The sequence below is a fragment of the Cannabis sativa genome, chromosome 5 (assembly GCF_029168945.1).
Source record: "Cannabis sativa cultivar Pink pepper isolate KNU-18-1 chromosome 5, ASM2916894v1, whole genome shotgun sequence".
Classification (NCBI taxonomy): domain Eukaryota; kingdom Viridiplantae; phylum Streptophyta; class Magnoliopsida; order Rosales; family Cannabaceae; genus Cannabis; species Cannabis sativa.
Genome location: NC_083605.1, coordinates 76444082 through 76468239, shown reverse-complemented (window position 1 = coordinate 76468239; position 24158 = coordinate 76444082). Strand labels below are relative to the sequence as shown.

General features: G+C 31.1%; 2 protein-coding genes and 2 long non-coding RNA genes across 4 annotated transcripts; 2 read left to right on the top strand and 2 right to left on the bottom strand.

Annotated features, from left to right (window-relative positions):
• Positions 1-5459: 5459 nt before the first annotated feature.
• LOC133037693 (uncharacterized) lies at positions 5460-6800 on the bottom strand. The gene is made up of 3 exons (XR_009687740.1): positions 6357-6800; positions 5931-5995; positions 5460-5585 (listed from the first exon to the last, which is right to left on the bottom strand). It is a non-coding gene; the product is annotated as an uncharacterized LOC133037693 (long non-coding RNA).
• Positions 6801-11826: 5026 nt separating this feature from the next.
• LOC133037692 (uncharacterized) lies at positions 11827-13331 on the bottom strand. The gene is made up of 3 exons (XR_009687739.1): positions 12888-13331; positions 12458-12522; positions 11827-12113 (listed from the first exon to the last, which is right to left on the bottom strand). It is a non-coding gene; the product is annotated as an uncharacterized LOC133037692 (long non-coding RNA).
• A 3688-nt stretch (positions 13332-17019) lies between these two features.
• Positions 17020-17906, top strand: LOC115715837 (uncharacterized). Its single transcript, XM_030644504.2, has one exon. The coding sequence runs from the start codon at positions 17120-17122 to the stop codon at positions 17810-17812; it is 693 nt and encodes a 230-aa protein (XP_030500364.1). The 5' UTR covers positions 17020-17119; the 3' UTR covers positions 17813-17906.
• Positions 17907-21988: 4082 nt separating this feature from the next.
• LOC133038033 (polyadenylate-binding protein 4-like) lies at positions 21989-22446 on the top strand. Its single transcript, XM_061116004.1, has one exon. It carries the CDS (start codon positions 22048-22050, stop codon positions 22429-22431), a length of 384 nt encoding a protein of 127 aa, XP_060971987.1. The 5' UTR covers positions 21989-22047; the 3' UTR covers positions 22432-22446.
• Positions 22447-24158: the final 1712 nt, after the last annotated feature.

The window sequence follows — 24158 nt, the reverse complement described above, 5'->3', positions numbered from 1 at the left end:
TAATAAAGACCAATGTATAATAATAATTAATAATATTTACCTAATGATAAGGGCAAAGGAAAAACACCTTGTAAGCTACGTCGACTAACTTGGTGTACTAATTAGCTATTTTGAGTTCAAATTTGACTTTGTAATAATATCATTATCCTAAATATAATTAATTTATTTATGTTTTGCCCCATTATTTGATTGGTGCGTCAAAATTAAAATTAATTATGATTTTTTTCCTTAAATTTTAACATGTAGTAAATTGTATCTTATGAATTTTTTAAGTTGTTGAATTTTCTTGAATTATTAAGATTGCTGAATTTAAAGACTTCTATACAATTCTATTAAATTTTACTAACGCAAACTTAACATGATATTTATATATTAAATTTTGTTATTAAATTTTAACACGTACTAAATTTATTTTGACATATAAGATATTGTGCTCCCTAATTTATTTTGCATTTGCTAAAAAATTGAAATCTACCAAATTCTCATAAAATTATATATATATAAACAAAAAAAAAAAAAAAAAAAAACTAAGGGGATTATTTTAGGATTTGACCGTGTCTATGAACACAATATGTTGTGCCAAACATTAATTATTTGATTTTGTTAATTACAATTAATTCACACGATTAAAGAAGAACCACAATTTTTTCTTTCTTTCTTTTTTTTTTTTTTTTTTTTTTCCGAATGAAACCCCAATTAATATTGGGTGCCTTTGACAATTTTTTAATCAATTTTCTGTTTTTTAATTAGCAAAGTAAAAATATTTTCAAAAGATATTTTCTATGAAACTGTATTGATTTTTTTTTAATTTTTTAATTGAGAATCAAAATTTTTATTTTTTCAAATTTTTTGAATTTTTTTCTTAATCAATATTGTAGACTCCGAATGCAATCTGGACCTTGAGATACAGACTCCGACCTCAACTCCAATCTTGAACTCGGACTACGGTCCCAACCCTAGACACGAACCTAGATTCGACTTAAATAAAATCAAAAAATAAAAATAAAAATAAAAGTTATAGAACATACTTTTATTTTTTTATTTTAAAATTAGAAAACAAACATAGTTATAGAACATACCTTTTATAAAAAAAATACAATTTTAAAAATATAATTTTTGCTTTCAAGTAAAAATATTATCAAACACCTTTATTAAATTGCTATTAATAGATGTTAAACAAAGAAAAGCCTAATAGAGCAAAGGAAAACACGTCGTGAAGAAATTCCAAGTCAACCACTTGAGGTTAGCTCAAGTGGCCATAGATGGGTGCGTGAGTGTTGGAGGTCTTGGGTTCGAGTCCCATGTAAAACATGTTGTAATATATAAACGCTTAAATAAAAAAAAAAAAAAAAAAAAAAGAAGAAATTCCAAGTTAAAATAGAAAAAGACAATTTAAGTGAAGACATGGAAAGTTTATATTATATATTTTCTAAAAAGCATATAACATGACAAGTGAGTCCATATATGTTTAAGTTGAACCACTCCCCTATTATTTATATAACTAGACAACGTAGGAAGTGTCATGTTGTGATGTTTATTTTGAAAAAAAAGTGGGAATTTTTAAAATCAATAAAATATTTGTATTCTTTTTTTTTAAAAAAGTTAAGCTCTGAGCTAGGTGGACCCTAAATTATAATCCAATTTTTTTTTTATATAATCGTGTATATTGTAATTAAAATAAATATATGTATCCCAGTAATTTTCAAATATTTTTGAGTAATTTACGATATTGATGAATAATAAAGTTCAAAAAATTAATTGCACACATACCTATTGTTTTTATACACATATGTAATTAATTATTTTAACTCTATTTTTAACATTTTCAATTATTTACAATGAGAAATATTAAAAGATACTTATCAGTGATGTCTACTACTAAATAATATTAATTATTATTTTAGTACAATTAAATATCAGATCTCATACAATTTAATTTAATAATTATTAAAAAATATTATTAAATATTTATAAAGTGTCGCCTTAAGATATTAATAACTACCATTAATATTAATGTTTAATAACAATGATCATTTATAATTTCTCAAAATTTATAGTAACATATCTTGTTATACCGTGATATTATTAAAAACATATAAATATATGATCCAATAAAAAACTTTCCTAGATATATAGTTGAAAGCGACGACCATGACTGGTTCAAAGTTGACTTTGCTTTTGTCAAGTCTAATATTATTAATTACCTCATCATCAAGAAATTATATCATCCATATATATATCATTTCACAAAAAATCGAATTGGGTCATTATTATAACGGCTTTGACTGCACTCTAGGATTTGAAGTCATTTCTCTATCTGTTCTCATAATATATCTTCTTGAAATTCTGATATATTTTTTTAATAAATATAATATATATATATATGCATGAGGTTTCATAAATATATATTATGTATATATAATACCTAAGACTTTTTCAAATAATAATAGATCGATATGTAGAAAGAAAACATATATATCCATGGCTGTTTGTTATGAAATTCACGAGTTTTCTTATTATATATACACTTTACAGTCTGTAATTGTATTACTATCATGTCCAAATATATTATATATATTTTCACGTAAGTTTTGTTTTATTTTTATCATCATAATGAATTATTAATAAATTAACCATTATTATCAACTATATATAAATATAATATGGAACATCCATGCATGCATGGGTCTAATATTATTATTATTTATACAATTAAATAATTGACACATTGAAATTCGAAAAGGTACATTTCATAAATAGTTGCTCTATAAAAATAGTTTAATTCCAAATATTTTTTGTTAATTAAAGCACAATATATTCTTTTAGCACAAAAAAAAAAAAAGAACACAACCATATTCTAAAAATCATTATTATACTATTATCCTACAAAGTACAAAATGGGGTAATTATAGATATAAAAAAAAAAAGAAATTTACATGGTATACTAACTTTTGTCATTTCTTTACAAAAATACTGTTAGGCAGAATTTTTTACTTTTTTACTGTATTTTTTTTATAAGTTTCATACTGCAGTATACTGTGTTAAGTTTTATAGGTGTTCTACTGGTATTTTTTAGTTGTTCTACTGTTGTTTTGAGTTGTTCTGCTTTGTGTTTTGCTGGTGTTTTATAAAAACACAGTATTTTTGAAAAAATTTCCGTGTGACAGTATTTTTATAAAAATTCACTCAAATTCCAGTATTTTTGTAAATTTCTCTAAAACAAAAAAAAAAGTACAAAATGGGGCAATTCAATATGTGGCTACTCCGACCAAGTTTAATGGGCCTTAAATGGGGCAATTCAATCATACTTACTGAAATGGGCCTTATGCCCACAAGTTTAATAAATGGGTTTTTACAAAAATACTGGATTTTAGGCAAAAATTTACGATTTTACTGCCACATAGAAATTTTTATAAAAATACCATATTTTTGTAAAACAACCGTAAAACAATAAAACAGAACAATCAAAAATAACAGTAAAACAACTGTAGAACAACAATAAAAATTTAACACAGTAACAATATAAAACTTACACAGTATTTTTGAAAAAAATTCTGCCTCACAGTAAAAAAAGTAAAAAAGTTAGAAATTTCAGTATGTGGTGTAAAAACCCCTCTAATAAATAATAAAAAAGACATGGTGGGCCTATTAGGATTGCTTTCACTTTGGGATTCTTTCTTTGGGCTTTTTCACTTTTCTCTCCACATTTTATGTAATTATAATAATTTGCAATTTTGACAACATTTTTCTACAATAAAAATAAAGTAATAATAAAATCAAAATGCAATATATTCATAATTATAGGTGTCGTTTGGTAACACTTTTTTAATCAGTTTTTTTATTTTTAAAAGTAGAAAAGTGAAAATATTTTTTAAAAACATGTTCTATAAAACTGTTTTTACTTTTCAATTTTATAATTAGAAATAAATTTTAAAAACAAAAAAAATCACTTTCAATATTTTTTTAAACAGTTTTTTTTTTCTTAATCAATCTTTTGGATTACGACCAGACTCGGACCTAAATCCCCTCCCAACGGCCCTGGCGTTGAACCCGACTTTTGACTTGAACCCGAATCCGACCCAGACCTAAACCCGACTTAAATAAAATCAAAAAATAAAAATAAAAATGAACTTTACAGAACACACTTTTGTTTTCTGTTTTTAAAATTAAAAAACAAAAGTGGTTACAGAACGCATTTTTGTTTTTTAAAAATAATTTTTTTAAAAACAAAAGTTTTACTTTCATTTTGTGATTAAAAAATTAAAAAACAAAAGTATTACCAAACGGCACCATAATTTTTAATTTATTTTTACTTATTTTGAACCATAAAAGAGCATTTTAATGCTATTATCACGTTGCAACACATTCTCTCTTCTTGCATTATTTATAGGGCTAGCTTGTTCCTTCCTCTTCAAGCATTTATAAAATATTAGTAGTTTAAACGTATCAAATATTGTCATTAAACAAAAACAAAGTGCTAAAAGAGACCAACAAATGGTAGTACAAGTATACTCATTTTTTCACACAACGATGTGGGAGTAAACTACACTACTACATACTTCTTTTAACTTGATGCTTTTAACTTTTACCTTATTTTTAAAATTTATTATGTTTATCTCGTTTTTAATCATTCTATCAATTTTATTCCTATCGATTCACGATAGTTTTCAATTTTCTCTAATCAAAATGTTGCTCCAACTTTTCCACAAACCTACACATCAATCTACAAAGAATACAGATCTATTATATTTGAAATTATGTCTTAATTCTACGAGTATGTGAGGATAATTTAGGTATAATACTCATACAAAGAGGTATATTTGAATTAAATTTTATTTGAATGTAAATTTAGTTATTGTATAAAAAAAGAGGGTATTCTTCAACTTCTCCCATAATTTGGTGTATGAAAGATCCTCGATTACTAAGGTCCAATAAACGCCTTTTTTTTTAAAAAAAAAGGTCCAATAAGGCCAATGTAGGACAGGTGTATGATGTGATTAGAGAAAGGGAATATAGAGGTAAAAAAATGTGGTCCAATTGCAAAAAGTTACTATTTAGACCATTTATTTTGTTAAATAACAAAATAGACCTTGTATTTTTTAAAATAGTACAAATAGGATCTTGAACTGATTTTTTGTCAAAATAAAGTTTAATAATAATCTAATATAAAAGTGTTATGACAAAACTATTTATATTTTCTGTATCCATTCGTGTTAGAAGTTGTATTCAAGTTGGTTATATTAAAAAAAAGTTGTCGAAAATTAAATTCAGGGTCTTATTTTTACAATTTTGAAAAATACATTGTAACGCCCGCATTTTATAATAATAAACTCGGAAATTTATTTTAATAATTTATATATTAATAAACATGCGGATCGGGATCCCGAGTATCAAAATACTAGTTTAAAATATTTTACTAATATGTACATATACATTTTTTTTTTTAAAAAGTTTAGCGGACATGCATTTCCAAAATACAGACTCAAAATAATATAAGATCGAAACCCTCCGGGTTGCACTGCCGCGATATGTACAATCATGCCGAGTTCCACCTCACTGTTCCTCCAGCTTTGCTTTTCCTTTACCTACACAAGGTAGCAAACTGATGAGTCAACAGACTCAGTAAGATATGCAAGAATTAAATAAAAGTAACACGTGACCAGCTTTATGGTTAAGCTGCCCTGAGCTTAACAATGAAGCTCACCAAATGATTAAGAACGTTCTTAAGGGTAGTACGACTACTATACTAAATGCACTAAAGTACCAACTCCGTACTTGTGTTGGTAGAGCCCTGATTGTACTCCCGAGAATTACTAAGTGTTGTACCACGAACACGACGTACCCTGGGTACTCGTGTTGGTAACACCGTACTTAAAATAACATCCAAAACAAGCATAAACATTCGTATATATATTCTTACGCTATCTTACCTCGTTCTTTGCTCAAGTGTGCCGGTCAGCCTGAGTGGAAGTGCAGCTCGACGTTTTACAGGGCCCTAAACCATAATATTCAAAATTCGATGAGAGACTCGCTAAAATACTTAAAAACGGGAAAAATTAGGGTTCGGGAAAAAGCCCCAACCTAAGGCGGTTCCCAACCGAAGTCGGTTCTCGGGACCAACCGGCCGACCAGGTTGACACAGCTCCCAGGAACCGGAATTCCGGTTCTGGTCTGGGAACCAAAATTCCAACCCCACAACCTCAATTCATCCCCAAATTTTCCAAAACTTTCCAGAATACCTGTAAACACTAAAATATACCATTTCAATTCACACAGCCACCTAGAACCTAAATTCACAAGTAAAAACCTAACCTAGACTAGAGAAAACTTAAGAGAGGAGAACAAGAGGAAAATACCTTGAATTGGAACTTCAAACTCAATTAGAATTCAAAGATTTCAGCAAGAAATAATCTCCTTCCTTGCTGGTTGATGGATCGAAAGAGAGAGGGAAAGTGAGATGAAGATAGAAACTTCACTACTAAGCTTCTTCTAACTTATCTTCCTTGATTTCTTTCTTTTCTTAATTAATTAATTTTAAAATCAAAGTCAACAAAATAAAAAGGCAGCCATTAAACACTAAAAGCCAAAACAAGGGTTTTAAAAAGAAAAGACCTAATTACCCTTCTAACTAATAAAGCTAGTCACCAACTCCCAAGGGCAAATTGGTCATTTACCACACCCCGAAAATACCAACTCCGCTAAAACTTAGCAATGATTTCCCGAATAAATTCTAAATTATAAAATGCGACTCTCTATGGCCCAACGTCGCTTTCCACAGCTTCCGAACACAATCACAGAAATTGAGAAATTACATAGACAGCATAATAATAAATATATATGCACTCAAATAAATTTCCATAATCATAATATTATTGATAATAATAAAATCTCATACATAAACCCTAATTATTTAATAATTCAAAATATTAATCATATGCGGTCTTTACAATTATCCCCCCGTTAAAAGGATTTCGCCCCCGAAATTTACCTGAATAACTCAGGATGCTGGGCCCTCATATCAGATTCTAATTCCCAAGTGGCTTCTTCCACTTTACTATTTCTCCAAAGTACCTTGACCAGTGATATGGTTTTGGTTCGGAGAACCTTTTCCTTTTTATCCAGAATTTGCACTGGTTGTTCGTCATATGATAAATCAGGTTGCAACTCCAATGTTTCATATCTCAGAACGTGCATTGGATCAGACACATACTTCCTCAGCATAGAAACATGAAATACATTATGTACTGCTGATAATGCTGGAGGTAAGGCTAACCTATAAGCCACTTGCCCAACTTTTTCCAGAATTTCAAAAGGTCCAACAAACCTAGGGCTCAGTTTACCTTTCTTTCCAAAACGTCTGACTCCCTTCATCGGGGATACACGCAAAAAGACATGATCACCAGATTGGAATGTAACATCCCGTCGCTTGGGATCTGCATAACTTTTCTGCCTGCTTTGAGAAGCAAGCATTCGAGCTTTGATCTTGTCTATTGCTTCATTCGTTTTTTGGACTAATTCAGGGCCCAAGTATTTCTGTTCTCCTGTTTCGTCCCAATGAATTGGGGAACGACATTTCCTTCCATAGAGCAGCTCATAGGGAGCCATTCCTATGGTACTTTGATAGCTATTATTATAGGAGAATTCAATCAGAGGCAAATACTTACTCCATGACCCTCCAAAGTCCATAACACAAGCTCGTAACAAGTCTTCAAGTATCTGGATGGTTCGTTCAGATTGACCATCTGTTTGAGGATGAAAGGCTGTGCTGAACTTTAAATTAGTTCCCATAGCCTTTTGCAAACTCATCCAAAACTTTGAGGTAAATTTAGGGTCCCTATCTGAAACGATTGACTTCGGTACCCCATGAAGACGAACAATTTCTTTTACATACAAATCAGCATACTGATCCACTGAATAAGTTACCTTAACAGGTAAGAAATGTGCTGACTTTGTAAAACGATCCACCACGACCCAAACTGAGTCGTACAATCCTGTGGTTTTAGGCAAGCCAACCACAAAGTCCATCGCAATGTCTTCCCACTTCCATTCCGGAAGTGTTAACGGTTGAAGTAACCCTGCCGGTCGCTGATGCTCGGCTTTGATTTGCTGACAGGTTAGGCATTTAGTGACATAGTCCACTACATCCCTCTTCATCCCGTACCACCAGAAATAGGGCTTCAAATCTTGATACATTTTGGTGGTTCCTGGATGTAATGAGTAAGGGGTAGCATGAGCTTCTTCTAAAATTTCTCTCTTAAGTTCATTAAAATCAGGGACACACACTCGTGTCTTAAACAACAGCATCCCATTGTCAGCAATGGAGAAGTCCTTAGCTTTGCCTGCTAAGACATCTTCTCGAATCTTAGTCAATTCTGAATCTTCTAACTGAGCCATTCTGATTCTTTCCAACAAATCTGACTGAAGTGTCAGATTAAATAATTCCTCAGTCACCAACTCAATGTTTGCTCTAGTCATTTCTGAGGCTAGCTGAGAGGAAATGATAACCATGTTGGATATCCGATCAGGTCCTTTTCTGCTTAAGGCATCAGCCACAACATTTGCCTTTCCAGGATGATACAGGATTTCACAGTCATAGTCTTTCACCAATTCTAACCACCTTCTCTGTCTCATATTCAAATCCTTCTGAGTGAAGAAATACTTGAGACTCTTGTGGTCAGTATAGATCTCACACCTTTCACCATACAAGTAATGTCGCCAAATTTTCAAGGCGAACACCACTGCTGCAAGTTCTAGGTCGTGAGTTGGGTAACGCTGCTCATAATCTTTCGATTCTTGCCGAGAAGCATAAGCTATGACTTTATCTGCTTGCATTAACACACAGCCTAAACCCTGCCTTGAAGCGTCACAATACACCACAAACTTTTCTTGATCAGAAGGCAAGGCTAGAACAGGAGCTGTGATCAATCGTTGCTTCAGCTCTTGAAAACTCTTTTCACACTTATCTGACCATATAAATCGCTGATTCTTCCTAGTTAACTCAGATAACGGCATGGCAATTTTGGAAAATCCTTCCACAAAACGCCGATAATAACCCGCTAAACCGAGAAAACTTCGAATTTCGGATCGTTTTAGGTCTAGGCCAATTCTTCACCGCTTCAATCTTTCCTGGATCAACCATAATTCCATCTTTTCCAACAATATGCCCCAGAAAAGACACTTGTGACAGCCAAAACTCACACTTTTTGAACTTTGCATAGAGTTTATGATCTCTAAGTCGCTGCAGAACCATTCGAAGATGTTGCTCATGCTCTGCCTCTGACCGAGAGTACACAAGAATATCATCGATAAATACAATTACAAAATTATCGAGGAAATCCTTGAATACCCTATTCATGAGATCCATAAAGGCTATAGGAGCATTTGTTAACCCAAAAGACATAACCAGGAATTCATAGTGACCATACCTGGTTCGAAAAGCTGTCTTCGGGATATCCTCTTCTCGAATTCTCAATTGATGATACCCAGACCTCAAGTCAATTTTTGAGAATACACTCTTACCCTGAAGTTGGTCAAACAAATCATCAATTCTGGGCAGAGGATACTTATTCTTAATGGTTAACTTATTCAGCTCCCGATAATCAATACACATACGAAGAGTTCCATCTTTCTTCTTCACGAATAGCACAGGGGCTCCCCAAGGTGACACACTAGGCCGAGTAAACCCTAGATCCAACATCCCTTGGAGTTGTATCTTTAGTTCTTTTAATTCAGCAGGTGCCATTCGGTAAGGTGCCTTTGAAACAGGTTCTGCCTCAGGGATTAAATCAATGATGAAATCTATCTCACGCTGAGGTGGTAATCCCGGCAATTCCTCGGGAAACACATCCAGGAATTCCTTAACCACATTAACTTCTTCTGGCCCAAGTAACACAGGTTTATTGGAATCCACTACCACTGCGAGAAATCCAACACATCCATCTCGTAATAAATCCCTAGTTTTCAGTGCTGAGATTCTAGGGACACGAGAACCTTGAACCGAACCAACAAAAACAAAAGGTTCCTCATTTTCCGGTTCAAAAGTCACCATTTTCCGTCTACAATCAATACTAGCAGAGTATTTAGACAAAAAGTCCATACCAAGTATAATGTCAAATTCGGTCAATGGCAACTCCACGAGATCAGCACTCAATTCTCTATCTTCAATTCTAATTATTACTGATCTAATCCACTTTCTTGAAATAATCAATTCCCCATTAGGCAACAGGGTTCCAAACCCCGTCTCGAGAATCTCACTGGGTCTAACAAACTGATCTAAAAGTCTTGATGATACATAAGACCGAGTAGCACCCGAATCAAATAAGACAGTATAAACAAAACCATTGATTAGAAGCTGACCTGCAACTACTGAAGGGCTGGCAACAGCATCTGCCTGAGTAATAGCAAAGACACGTGCAGGGGCAGGTACAGGTCTGACCTCAGGCTTTGGTTCCTCTTTCTTCAACTGAGGACAGTCTTTCCTGAGATGTCCCACCGAACCACACTGAAAACAGGATCTCCGGTTACAAACCCCGGGATGATGCTTCTTGCAACGCGGGCACTCAGGATAAGAATAAGTCTGACGTCCTCCTCTATTCTGGTTTCCTCGAAACCTTTTACCTTGCCCTGAACTTCCCGAAGATGGAAAAGTTCTTTTCTTCTGTTCAAAGGTAGAACCCCCACTTTCTTTCTCAGGACCCGACATAGGGAGAGTAGTAGCCCCACCAACACCAGAAGACTCTCGGGTTTCTTGTAAAAATCCAACTGCTCCTTCAGCTCGAAGAGCCTTATCAACCATTTCTGCATAGGTTGTAGTATCACTTGTTGTAATAACCAAGTCATGTCTGATTTTGGCATTCAGCCCAGCCAAATATTTTTCTTTCTTGCTGAAATCTGTTGGCACAATTCCGGAGGCCAACTTGGCCAAACGATCAAACTTGGTAGTATACTCGGTCACTGACATACTCTCACCTTGTACCAACTCAATAAATTCCTTCCGCTTTGCACTGCGGACCGCCTCATTGTAATATTTGGCGTTAAACAATTCCCGGAACTCTTCCCAGGTCATTCTAGTCACATCCCTAGTGAGGGATACCATTTCCCACCAAATCAGGGCATCCTCCTGAAATTGGAACGTGGCACATGCCACCCTATCATTTTCGGCTACTCCCATAAAGTTCAATATTTTCTCAATAACAGTCAACCACTGCTCCGCCTTTAAAACATCAGGGCCTCCCAGAAATACTGGAGGCGCTTGTTTTCTGAACCTCTCATACAAAGGCTCCATGCGGTTACCAGCAACATGTTGCTCACCGGCACCGCAGGATCGGCAGTGAACCGCAACGGCCGGTTGCGGAGGCTCAACGTGGGCATCCCGTTGTCCGAGTCGCCGGATCTCTTCTCCTTGTTGCTCAATTCTAGTTTGCATTTCGGCAAACCTTTGTTCCCAATCAACAGGGCCCGAGGTGGATTCTCCCGTCCACCTCTCGGACCCGACCGCGGCCTCTACCGCGTCCACGGGTTTTGGGATTTCTACCACCCCGACCACCTCCAAGCCTCAACCAATTCACCCCCGCCTTCTAACGTTTCGCTGGTCGTCCATTATTTAGGACTTAGCCTGCGAACCCACAAGGCACGTAGGTCAGACAGTGGTCAAATATTTCAGGACCGCAATTAATATTTATTTAATCATATACACAACACCACATATCTTAAAACAATTTGCAAAAAGAAATAAAGCTTACGGAACCGTGAGTTGAACTCGACACTGGCCTTGATTGTACATATCTTGACGGTCATCAGTGAACAACCCGGTGGCTCTGATACCAAACTGTAACGCCCGCATTTTATAATAATAAACTCGGAAATTTATTTTAATAATTTATATATTAATAAACATGCGGATCGGGATCCCGAGTATCAAAATACTAGTTTAAAATATTTTACTAATATGTACACATACATTTTTTTTTTTTTAAAAAGTTTAGCGGACATGCATTTCCAAAATACAGACTCAAAATAATATAAGATCGAAACCCTCCGGGTTGCACTGCCGCGATATGTACAATCATGCCGAGTTCCACCTCACTGTTCCTCCAGCTTTGCTTTTCCTTTACCTACACAAGGTAGCAAACTGATGAGTCAACGTACTCGCAAGATATGCAAGAATTAAATAAAAGTAACACGTGACCAGCTTTATGGTTAAGCTGCCCTGAGCTTAACAATGAAGCTCACCAAATGATTAAGAACGTTCTTAAGGGTAGTACGACTACTATACCAAATGCACTAAAGTACCAACTCCGTACTTGTGTTGGTAGAGCCCTGATTGTACTCCCGAGAATTACTAAGTGTTGTACCACGAACACGACGTACCCTGGGTACTCGTGTTGGTAACACCGTACTTAAAATAACATCCAAAACAAGCATAAACATTCGTATATATATTCTTACGCTATCTTACCTCGTTCTTTGCTCAAGTGTGCCGGTCAGCCTGAGTGGAAGTGCAGCTCGACGTTTTACAGGGCCCTAAACCATAATATTCAAAATTCGATGAGAGACTCGCTAAAATACTTAAAAACGGGAAAAATTAGGGTTCGGGAAAAAGCCCCAACCGGCAGGCCGGTTCCCAACCGGAAGTCCGGTTCCTGGGACCAACCGGTCGACCGGTTGACACAGGCTCCCAGGAACCGGAATTCCGGTTCTGGTCTGGGAACCAAAATTCCAACCCCACAACCTCAATTCATCCCCAAATTTTCCAAAACTTTCCAGAATACCTGTAAACACTAAAATATACCATTTCAATTCACACAGCCACCTAGAACCTAAATTCACAAGTAAAAACCTAACCTAGACTAGAGAAAACTTAAGAGAGGAGAACAAGAGGAAAATACCTTGAATTGGAACTTCAAACTCAATTAGAATTCAAAGATTTCAGCAAGAAATAATCTCCTTCCTTGCTGGTTGATGGATCGAAAGAGAGAGGGAAAGTGAGATGAAGATAGAAACTTCACTACTAAGCTTCTTCTAACTTATCTTCCTTGATTTCTTTCTTTTCTTAATTAATTAATTTTAAAATCAAAGTCAACAAAATAAAAAGGCAGCCATTAAACACTAAAAGCCAAAACAAGGGTTTTAAAAAGAAAAGACCTAATTACCCTTCTAACTAATAAAGCTAGTCACCAACTCCCAAGGGCAAATTGGTCATTTACCACACCCCGAAAATACCAACTCCGCTAAAACTTAGCAATGATTTCCCGAATAAATTCTAAATTATAAAATGCGACTCTCTATGGCCCAACGTCGCTTTCCACAGCTTCCGAACACAATCACAGAAATTGAGAAATTACATAGACAGCATAATAATAAATATATATGCACTCAAATAAATTTCCATAATCATAATATTATTGATAATAATAAAATCTCATACATAAACCCTAATTATTTAATAATTCAAAATATTAATCATATGCGGTCTTTACATACATGGTCTATTTTGTCATTTAACAAAAAGAGAGACCAATCGGTAACTTTTGTAAAATACAGAATACAAAATAGTATTTACCCAAAAAAAATTATAATTGGTTAAAAGTTTAAAAGTGTGTCACGTGAGGTTATTTGGACAACCATTTTTGTTGATCCCATTAAAGATGTCCTAATATCACTTGTTTTTGGTGACTAGTTTCTCGGATCCAACTTTAGTGACATGGTTCTATTCACCAACTTTAAGAAGCCCTAAATTACATCACTAAAGAAGACCTTATCATGCTAAATGTTACATCAAAGTTATTTCATCACTAATTTTATAATCAAGTCTAGTCACTCAAAATAAGGTCGCCACTTATTTAAGACGCAATTCGATACTATAAAGTGAACGTGGATGGTGCTTTAAATGCTAGAAGAAGTATCAGTGGTATTAGTACAATTATTCGAAATGTTCCTAGTTGTGTTGTGGTTGCTCTATAGAAAACTGATTATCGAAAACTTAGAATCGCATGAGATGGAGGCAAATTCCATCTATCATAGTCTAAATTGGATGCTTCAACTACATTTGTCTATTGGACAAATTAATATGGATGCATTGATAGTTTTAAATGCTTTGAATAAGTCACACACTTTAGTTTCATCTTTTCATGATTTAATTGTAGACATTTCAAGTTTTTTATTCTTTTTTCTTAGAGTTACCATTGCTCATATCAAACGTAGTGCCAATATAGATGCACACAGTTTGGCTCAGTATACTCTAGAGTTTGATGAAGAATAATACTCTTGGTTGGGGATTATACCTTCAATATATGCTCTGTTATTGTTATTGTAAATCACTTATAATTTTAATTTAGGATAAATAGCGGCATAAGTACCTAAAGTTTTAAGTTTGTAAGCAGCATAAACTCAATGTTTATTTTTAGCGACATACGCACCAAATGTTTATAAAACTGTAATTTTCTACCAGTTTTGTCAGTACAAATTCTGTTTTGAATTTATTTAAAAAACATTAGAAGTAATTAATACTACATGTTTCTATTTAGATCTAGTAATCTAGAATCTCGATCTTATTTATGTCATGTTTAAGACAATAATTAAGTCTGCAATGACGAGATTAGAGAAAAATTACAGCTTTACAAATATTAGATACTTATGCCGCTAAAAATAAATATTAAATTTATGTCACTTCTAAACTTAAAATTTCAAGTACTTATACCGCTCTTTACACTTTAATTTATGATAACAAAGTATTACCCTTAAAAAAATTAAAGAAAGGAGACGCAATCCGATAATATCACTTATTATTACTTGGGATAATTATACCACATACTGAAATTTTCAATTTTTTTACTTTTATACTGTGGGGCGAGTTTTTTTTCTTCAAAAATACTGAATACTGTGTTAAGTTTTCACTATTATTCTATAGTTGTTTTTTAGTTGTTCCACTGTTGTTTTTTAATTGTTCTGTTTTGTGTTCCACTGCTGTTTTATAAAACACAGTATTTTTGAAAAAAAATTGTGTAAGTATTTTTGTAAAAGTTAACCCAAATTACAATATTTTTGTAAATTTCCCTCTTACTTTGTACATTATTTTTGGGCTAAACCCGATAGTTTAGGCCCAAAATTCAAACGAACCCCTAATTTCACCGATTACTAGAAGTTTTACACTAATGCTACAATGTCACAAAGTGTATTTGTAATTAATGAAAGATTAAATCAATACATTATAATAAGTAACTATCTAGACATAGATATCATAAATGATCGATATCACTATAAAGTTTCTTGTTATTTATTATATATTCCTTTTACTAATTTTCAACATTATTAGATTTAACACTTGAGTGATCACTTCCATAAATTTACACATAATCATTCTTATATCCACTCATTCATATTACGATAAATAACTCTAAAAAAATGTAAATAAGCTTTATTTAGAAAATATTTTCGTTCATATATGTTGTAATAATTACAACGAAGGCATGCCAAGACTACAAATATGCATATATATATATATATGTATATTAATCTCTTCTCTTTTATTTTATTTTTAGAAAAAGGGTAACTGTTAAAGTATGTTATTAAATCAAGGAAATTAAGTGGGGTACACTACACAGCTAGATATAAATATTATAATTAGCACTTTATATTTATATATATTTGTTCTTTGCCAATTCACTTTACTTTGCCAATCTTTATCAAAACACATCTTATACATAAATTATACTTTTGTTATTTTTGAGGACTTACTCTAAAAATGGTCAAAAAGGACGGTTTTATTTTATCTAGCCTTTTATATATTTTATTTATTTCTAAAATAATAAAAGAGAGCAAAATGCTATAAATATAAATATATATACATAATGTTCACACTTGTATAGTTATGGTATTACATATTATTTTCTTTAGTGCTTTAGTCTTTTAATTAGAATAATTTTAAAAGGTGTTCATTAAAATTTTGTTTAGGATGGGGAATACTATATATTTATTTACATAATATATATACACACCGCCAAACCGACATTTTTTAAATTAATGGGGACAATTATTTATGATCATTTGAAGAGAATTTTTCAAAGATTTATATTATGGACTATAACATATATATATATATATATATGCATGCATGTGAAATTAATAATAGTACGTACGTACCCCCTCACTTTAGCCATGCATGCATGTTATTAAAGAGGTACGTATATATATATTTTCTATTTCTTCAAATTAATATAATTGTTTCCTTCAAAAATATAATTGTTAGAATTATATTGTAATTAATTAAAATGAATAACTAAAATTAATATTATGTATATAAATATTATTTTTTATTATAAATATATATAGTAAACTAATTAAAATACATATATATTTTTTTTCTTATTTTTTTTTTCAATAGACGATTAAGTCCCTCGTATATCTATATATGTAGGTCCGCTGATGATAATTTAATTACCCCATATAAATATGTATGGTTCATAACGAAGATCACACTATATACATTATATTTATATATATATATATATAAATCATCCCTATCTGTTGTATCAAAATTAGCAGTGCATGGGACCATTATATATAATTTATGAGATTTTGGTAAAGAGAAAAGGTGTCAAAGACAGAAGCTAAGGGGACCCCAAATAATTGTGGGTAATACTTCCTTTAGACCAATATATATAGATTCCAAAATCAGATATTGACTAAATCATCATGCATGTATTCCTATAATCACACCTATATCTCTTCATTAATTATAACTAATTAATAATGTTAAATTAAATTACATCAAATTTCTTATAAAACCCCACTAAGTAAATATTTATGATTGTTTTTCTCCTTATTATTAATTACATATATCACATAATAATTAATAATGTAGCTATATAACATTTAGTAGTACTAAGTAACGGTCTTTCTTGTTCACATTTTCTTTATATCCGATTAAGAAAGCTCTTAATTACTAATTAATAATAAATTAACATTGATAATCCCACCGACGATTATAAAATTTCCCTCCAAAAAGTGACCCCAACACACATATATATATAGATACAATACATACTCATATTTTTATTTCATTAACAAAAGTATATATTTATATATTTTTATTTACACTAAAAGAAATAAAAAAACCACTATGGGAAATTGCTTATTTGGAGGGTTAGGAGACTCAGACGGAGTAATCAAAGTCACCACCTCAAACGGCGGCGTTATGGAGTTTTTTGCCCCAATAACGGCCGGAAACATTGCCGGAGAGTTTCCCGGTCACGGCATATTCCGAAGCCATGATCTCTTCTGGAAGCCTCTTTCCCACGACGAAGACCTGATCGCCGGAGACTCCTACTACTTACTCCCACTCACCGGCGCCGGCGCCGGTGCCGGAGATATAGTCAGAGAAGGACACGTGAGATCGAACAGCATTCCGGCGACTTCTTCCACTGTGGTTCCGTACAGAATGTCGTTTGACTATCAAGGAATGCTTAAGAGGTCGTACACAGAAATTTTCTCGACGAGATCATGTCCGGCGACTTATTACGGCGGAGCCGGCGCCGGCACCGGCGCCGGGTGGTTTTGGAAAGTGAAGCTGGTCATCTCACCGGAGCAGCTCTTGGAGATTCTTTCACAGGAGGGAAAGACACAGGAGTTGATAGAGAGCGTTAGAACTGTCGCTAAATGTGGCGGCGGTGGTGGTGGGGAGGCGGCCGCCGTGTCGGCTGTTGGGTTTTCCGATGAGTATTGGAGCCTTTCTAGGAGTAGTAGTAGGAACGGTGGTTATTCTTCCTCTAAAGTAGATTCCCATGGTAGGTTAATTAGTTATAGATCATATTAATTAATAACTTAATTAATTAAGGTAATTAAGTGTGATTAGTGCTATGTAATAATTTTTGATATATAATTAATTATAATTATTATATAGTATTACACATATAATAGTTTCATATGATGAAAAAACAAGAAGCTAATAAGAATGAATTTTTGTAAACTGATAATATATAACTTGGTTTTATTAATTGCTAGCTTTTATATTATGATTAGAATATTATTTTTTTTTCCTTGGAAATTTAGGGATAGTAAATGGAAAATATTTAAAGAAAGAAAATGATATAATTAAGAGTGATTTTTGTTGTGTTTGGAATTTATGAAATTAAATTTTAATAATTGTATGAATATATTAGAGATTTAATTGATGAGTTTTCCACAAGTTTTTTGTAGTAATATTATAGCTCATAGTTTTAATATCTCATTTGATATTATTATTAATGTTTCTCACTCTTCTAATTTTGTTCATATAAATAAATCATAATAAAAAAATTTATAAATTTTATGATTATTAGTGAGGTAGCTTGAGTTTTGTTTCGTCTTAAATAAAATATATATTTTTTAAATTCTTATTAAAAAAAATAAATAATTTTTTAAAAATTATTATTAGAAAAATACATTTATTTTCAAATATTTCTTTTTTGAGTTCGTAAACCTAATCCGCCTTAACTGAAATTGAACTTGACACAAAACTTACTATAAAACAGATACCAATAACTAAAATTTATAATATTTTTCTTGATCTCCAAATAGTACTGTTAAATCTCTTTATGCTATTTAGCTCAAAATACTAATTCATCCGTAGTAGTATTTTTAATTTATTGTTACAAGAAATGATAATCCAAAACGTTTTTACATGAAATATGTTCATATATATGCGTTTAAATTATTTAAAATATAATATTTAGTTTTAGTAAATTTTTAAATAATTTATTATCTAAAAATTTAATTATAGTAAAATTAACTTATTTCGATCACATTCAAAATAATATATTTTTATATTTTCAGCACTGTATTTACTCAAAATTTCGGCAAAAATTTATGGGAGATTCAACATACATATATAATTACATATGTCATCATTTACAAAATTTAGAATTATAATTTTTCTACCTGCTAAAAAAATAGAAACACTTTTATTAGTAAAATGCTCAAACCAAATAACAAAAATCCTATATTTTTGTATTGCTATATTTTTAGTGAAGTACATTCTTAACTTTGTGAAGAAAAAAAATTCCATATATCTTTTGATATTATTACCAAAAACTTCTTTGTAGATCTGTCACAATCTAATATTGAGTTGGGTCAATGCAAACCCACATAAAGAAATTATCTGAAATATGTTTTTTTTTTAATTATTTTATAAGTTTGAAAAATATAAAATTGCTAACTAATTAGTACATTTTTTATGGTTCTCTTAGAAATTAATAATAGTAACTGGTTACTATCACATTTTTTTTTTATTATCCCATATATTTTTTTTTTTAAATTTATGGTTTGGGTTTCTAAAGTGGTTGTAGCGCTAGTTACAATAGGAGTTTCTATACGATTTTTTGTTACAATTTAAGTTACAGCGCTAGTTGCAATAAAAGTTTCTATATAGAATTCCATAAAAATGCGAAAAAAAATATTTAGAATTGTAAAAATGAAAAAAAAAAAACCTTTTTTTTTTTCTCTAGTAGTAATCAATTACCAAACCATCAGTTTATAAATAGTTATTTTGATACTATTAATCAATAATTGTAAAATAAAACACGCACACACATAAAAATATAAGAAGAACAGTAAAAATTATAAGGTGCTTCTATAATGCATCCTTTAAAAGCACTACAAAAAATTACTACTATTTTAGTAACAATTTTTTAGTTACAACATAATTTTTTTGTGACTAAATGTGACTTTTAGTTATAATAAAATGATACTTGTGACTAAAACATAGTATTTAGTTACAAGTTATCACTAATTTAATTTTAGTCACAACAAATATTGTGACTAAAAATACATTTAGTCACAACAAATTATAATTTTTGTAACTAATACCTTTAGTCACGGACTTTTTAGTCACAACATAGGAATGGTGATTTATAATTAGTCACAATTTTTTTTATTTTTAGTCCCAAGTTTTGTTGTGACTAAAAGTAAACAAATTTATAGTGAAGAATGTACCGATGCAATTTCTACTTATTTCGGCATACAAAATTTTTTAATTTAATTTTTTTAATATTTTTGTATGTTATAGTTATTTAAGATATCCTATAAAATTTTGAGAAATTTAGAATATTCAATATAAAAAGTAGTATTCAAATATCTTATTTTACACGTGTATAAAATAAAATAGTCACGTGTACAATACACAATTTGAACCCTATTTTCAACGTGTTAATTTTTTTAAAAAAATTTCAAAATTTTATAAAATATCTTAAATAACTGTAACTATGAGAAAAAAAAAATTGACTTTTGTATTCCAGATCCCAAAATAGATAGGGTTTTCCAAAACTGTATTTTGGTGGTATCATATATTTTGGTCTATATATTTATAAAAACTAAATTTAAATTTATGATGTTACTGTACAATGTAAATTACCACAATGAAATGGGCTAATAGTAATTCAGGTCCTTGAAATTTTGCCCATGGGCTATGTTGGGTTGGCCCATGTTACCAAACTGATCATCTTGAATACATAACAGTAAAATATAGAGAAATTTACAAAAATATTGACTGTTGGCTCAATCTCTACAAAAATATTGTCATACAGCAGAAGAAATTACTTGTATACTGTTTTGACCAATTTTTTTTTTCTTTTATACAGTAAACACCAAAAAAATGAGGTTTCTATCTTCTACACTCACTGACAGAACTACCATAGGAACACCAGAACAATTAGAAAATAACCATATATTCTTGTGACATTGAGAAGAAAAATGTGAAATCGACGTCAAATAAATAATCATGGCAAAACAATTGTAAAACAACACTAAAACAAATCAAACAAAAGAAAGTTAAACATGATTAAAAAAAACTAAAAAATGTTCTGTACAACCTCAATACCAATGCAATAGCAGTTATATTTGCAAGCCCAATCTTAAAAAATCAAAACAAAAAAACTATTAAATCAACACAAAAATAAATGTAAAACAATAAACAAATATAACCACTTAGAAAAATATAAAAGAACCACACACCTCAAATTTTTTTCTCGTGAGCTCGCCAAATGTATTTTTAGGAGAACTAAAATAAAAATATAACCACAAAATAACCATAGAGAAAGAAGAAGAAATGTTATAGCGTCCATTTTCTACACTCACGGATAGAACCACCACAGCACTACGAGAACACCTACGAAACAATCATTAATTCTAACAAGATGGAGTATGAACAGTAAAATCGACGTTAGAAAAATAACTGTAAAATAAATAAAAAAATTAATAAAATAAATACAAGATATCCAAAGAGACAGTATTTTTGTAAAAAAATGACAGTAAATAAAAAAATCAAACTGAACGATCGCGTATTTTGTAAATTACACTGAACACGTATTTATTATTATTATGCATAGGCACTTTAATAATTATAGAAAAGATTATTTTATATTTTATAAACAATTATGTATATAAATGTTTTATTCTTCATTTAACAAAGACATACACTTCCCTTATTTTCCTTTTAACTATTAATTAACTTGTCTTAATTATTAATTTACTGCTTTTTAATGGTTTGACAATATATAGTCTTTCTGGTTGGATAGTCTAATTTTATGTAATATTTTTCTATATAATAATAATAATAATAATAAGGGTTATTTGCGGCAAAACCTCCTAAAGTAGACATGTTTTTGCAATTAACCCCCTAATCTAAAATTTTGGTGGTAAAACTACCTAAACCACTAGTCCGTTAGCAATTAGCCCTTTCCATCCATTTTTGGCTGTTAAGTGCCAGGTTGGAATGTCCACGTGTACACAGTGTACACGTGGCACAATTTTATTGGTCCACCTACAAAATTAATTAAAAAAACATAAAAAAATAATTATTTAAAATTAAAAAAAATTATAATAAATAAAAAATTAAATAATTTTTTTTCTATTTTTTTTTTCCTTTCTTTCTTTTTCTTTTTCTTTCTTTCTTTCTTTTCTTTCTTGCAAAGAGTCTTTCTCGATCCCCCTCTCTCTCAGCACTCGATCCCAACAAATGAGGATGACTTGAATAGAATTTTTGGTGAGTTTGGAGAAATTACTAGCGTAGTGGTGATGAGGGATGCAGATGGGAAATCAAGGTGCTTTGGGTTTGTCAACTTTGAGAATGTAGAGGATGCTATGAGGGCTGTTGAGGCTTTGAATGGGAAGAAAATTGATGATAAGGAGTGGTATGTTGGTAAAGTCCAGAAAAAATCTGAAAGGGAAGTTGAATTGAAAGTCAAATTTGAACAGAGTATGAAAGAGGCATCTGACAAATATCAAGGTGCAAACCTGTATGTTAAAAATTTAGATGATACTGTCAGTGATGAAAAACTTAAGGAGCTATTCTCCCAATTCGGTACAATTACCTCATGCAAGGTTGGTCATTGCATCTGTTTTATGAAGCCTTCACATTCTGATTTGTTAAGTAGATTTCATAACACTTTTTCTTCTTGAGATGCAGATTAAAGAGAAATAAAATCGCAACCAACGGAGAAAGAAAATCGCAAGAGCGAGAGAGAGGGCTTACTGAACACGAGGCTCGTGAGGTGTGGGGTTCTGCGATGGGGCTCGTGAGATCGGAGATCTGTCGATCTCCTCCTTGGTGTCAGGCGAGGCTTGTGAGGGTGGAGGACTGTGGTGGCCGCCCAAGGGGGTTTTGAAAACCCTAGATTGAAAACGATAAAGAGAGAGGAGATCGAGAGAGAGTGATGTAGAGAGAGAGAGGGTTTGTGTTTGTTTCAAACGAAAGAAAAAGAAAAAAAATAGAAAAAAAAAACAGAGAGGAGATCGAGAGAGAGTGATGTAAAGAGAGAGGGTTTGTTTCAGACGAGAAAAAGAAAAAACCAGAAAAAAAAAGAAAGAAAAAGAAAAAGAAAGAAAGGAAAAAAAAGAAAAAAAAATTATTTAATTTTTTATTTATAATTTTTTTTTAATTTTAAATAATTATTTTTTTTTAATTTTTTTTTATTTTTTAATTAATTTTTTAGGTGGACCAATAAAATTGTGCCACGTGTACACTGTGTACACGTGGACATTCCAACCTGGCACTTAACAGCCAAAAATGGATGGAAAGGACTAATTGCTAACGGACTAGTGGTTTAGGTAGTTTTACCACCAAAATTTTAGATTAGGGGGTTAGTTGCAAAAACCTATCCACTTTAAGAGGTTTTGCCGCAAATAACCCTAATAATAATAATAATAATAATAATAATAATAGTTACACAAACACATTTCGTGAAAAATGTGCAACAAAATCATCTCAATATTCATGTCTTTATTGTCATTATTAAGTTTTTCGGAAAAAAAAAAAAACTATTTAATTACACTTCCCACAAATTTTGATTTTTTTTGTATTTTGTTTATTATATATTGTAAAGTATTTTTGAAAATATTGATGAAAAATAATCTGTCTTGATTTCTTATATCATTTGATTTTTATTTTTTTTACATTGTAAAAACTTTCCTTAATTATCTTTTTTTTTTCCTAATATATATAGATAAATTAATGCAATAATATTTAGAAGAAAATTCGTAATTAATTTCTTAAATTAAAAAGTTTGTATATTATTACGTGCAATTTTTCATAAACTTATCATTTTATTTTTGAATTCTAAAGGAGTGCTCTTATAAAAAAAATGAGACGATTGATTTAGAATATTGCTATTAAAAAAAGAGGAATTACTTCATGTATATTTTTTTAATTTTTATTTTAAAATTTATGGTTTGAGTTATTTCGGTGGTTTTTACGTGGGTTGCTATACGAATATTGGTTGTGATTTAGGTTGCTCCGTTAGTTGCTATAAGAGTTTCTGTGTGGAATTCTGTAAAAAAAAAAATAAAAAATTAAAGTGTAAAAATATAAAAAAAAAAAAAATTCTAAAAAAATTAGTATATGTTTTTAATATTTTTGATTTGTCAAAAGTTATTTATATAGTCACCAAACACTTTATCATTGCAAGAAAAATGAAAAGTGAAAAAACACTTTCATATTTTTCTCTTCCTAAATAATTGCTTAATTTTATTTACTCATAATACATTCTATCTCTCAACACGTTTTTAATAACAAAATAAATTAATTAATTAATAAACCTCGACCCAATTAGCTGAATATATAATAAAGTGGGTCCTTTTAATAATAGGGTAAGAAAATATATTTTATTTTTTAAAAGGATCTGAAAATA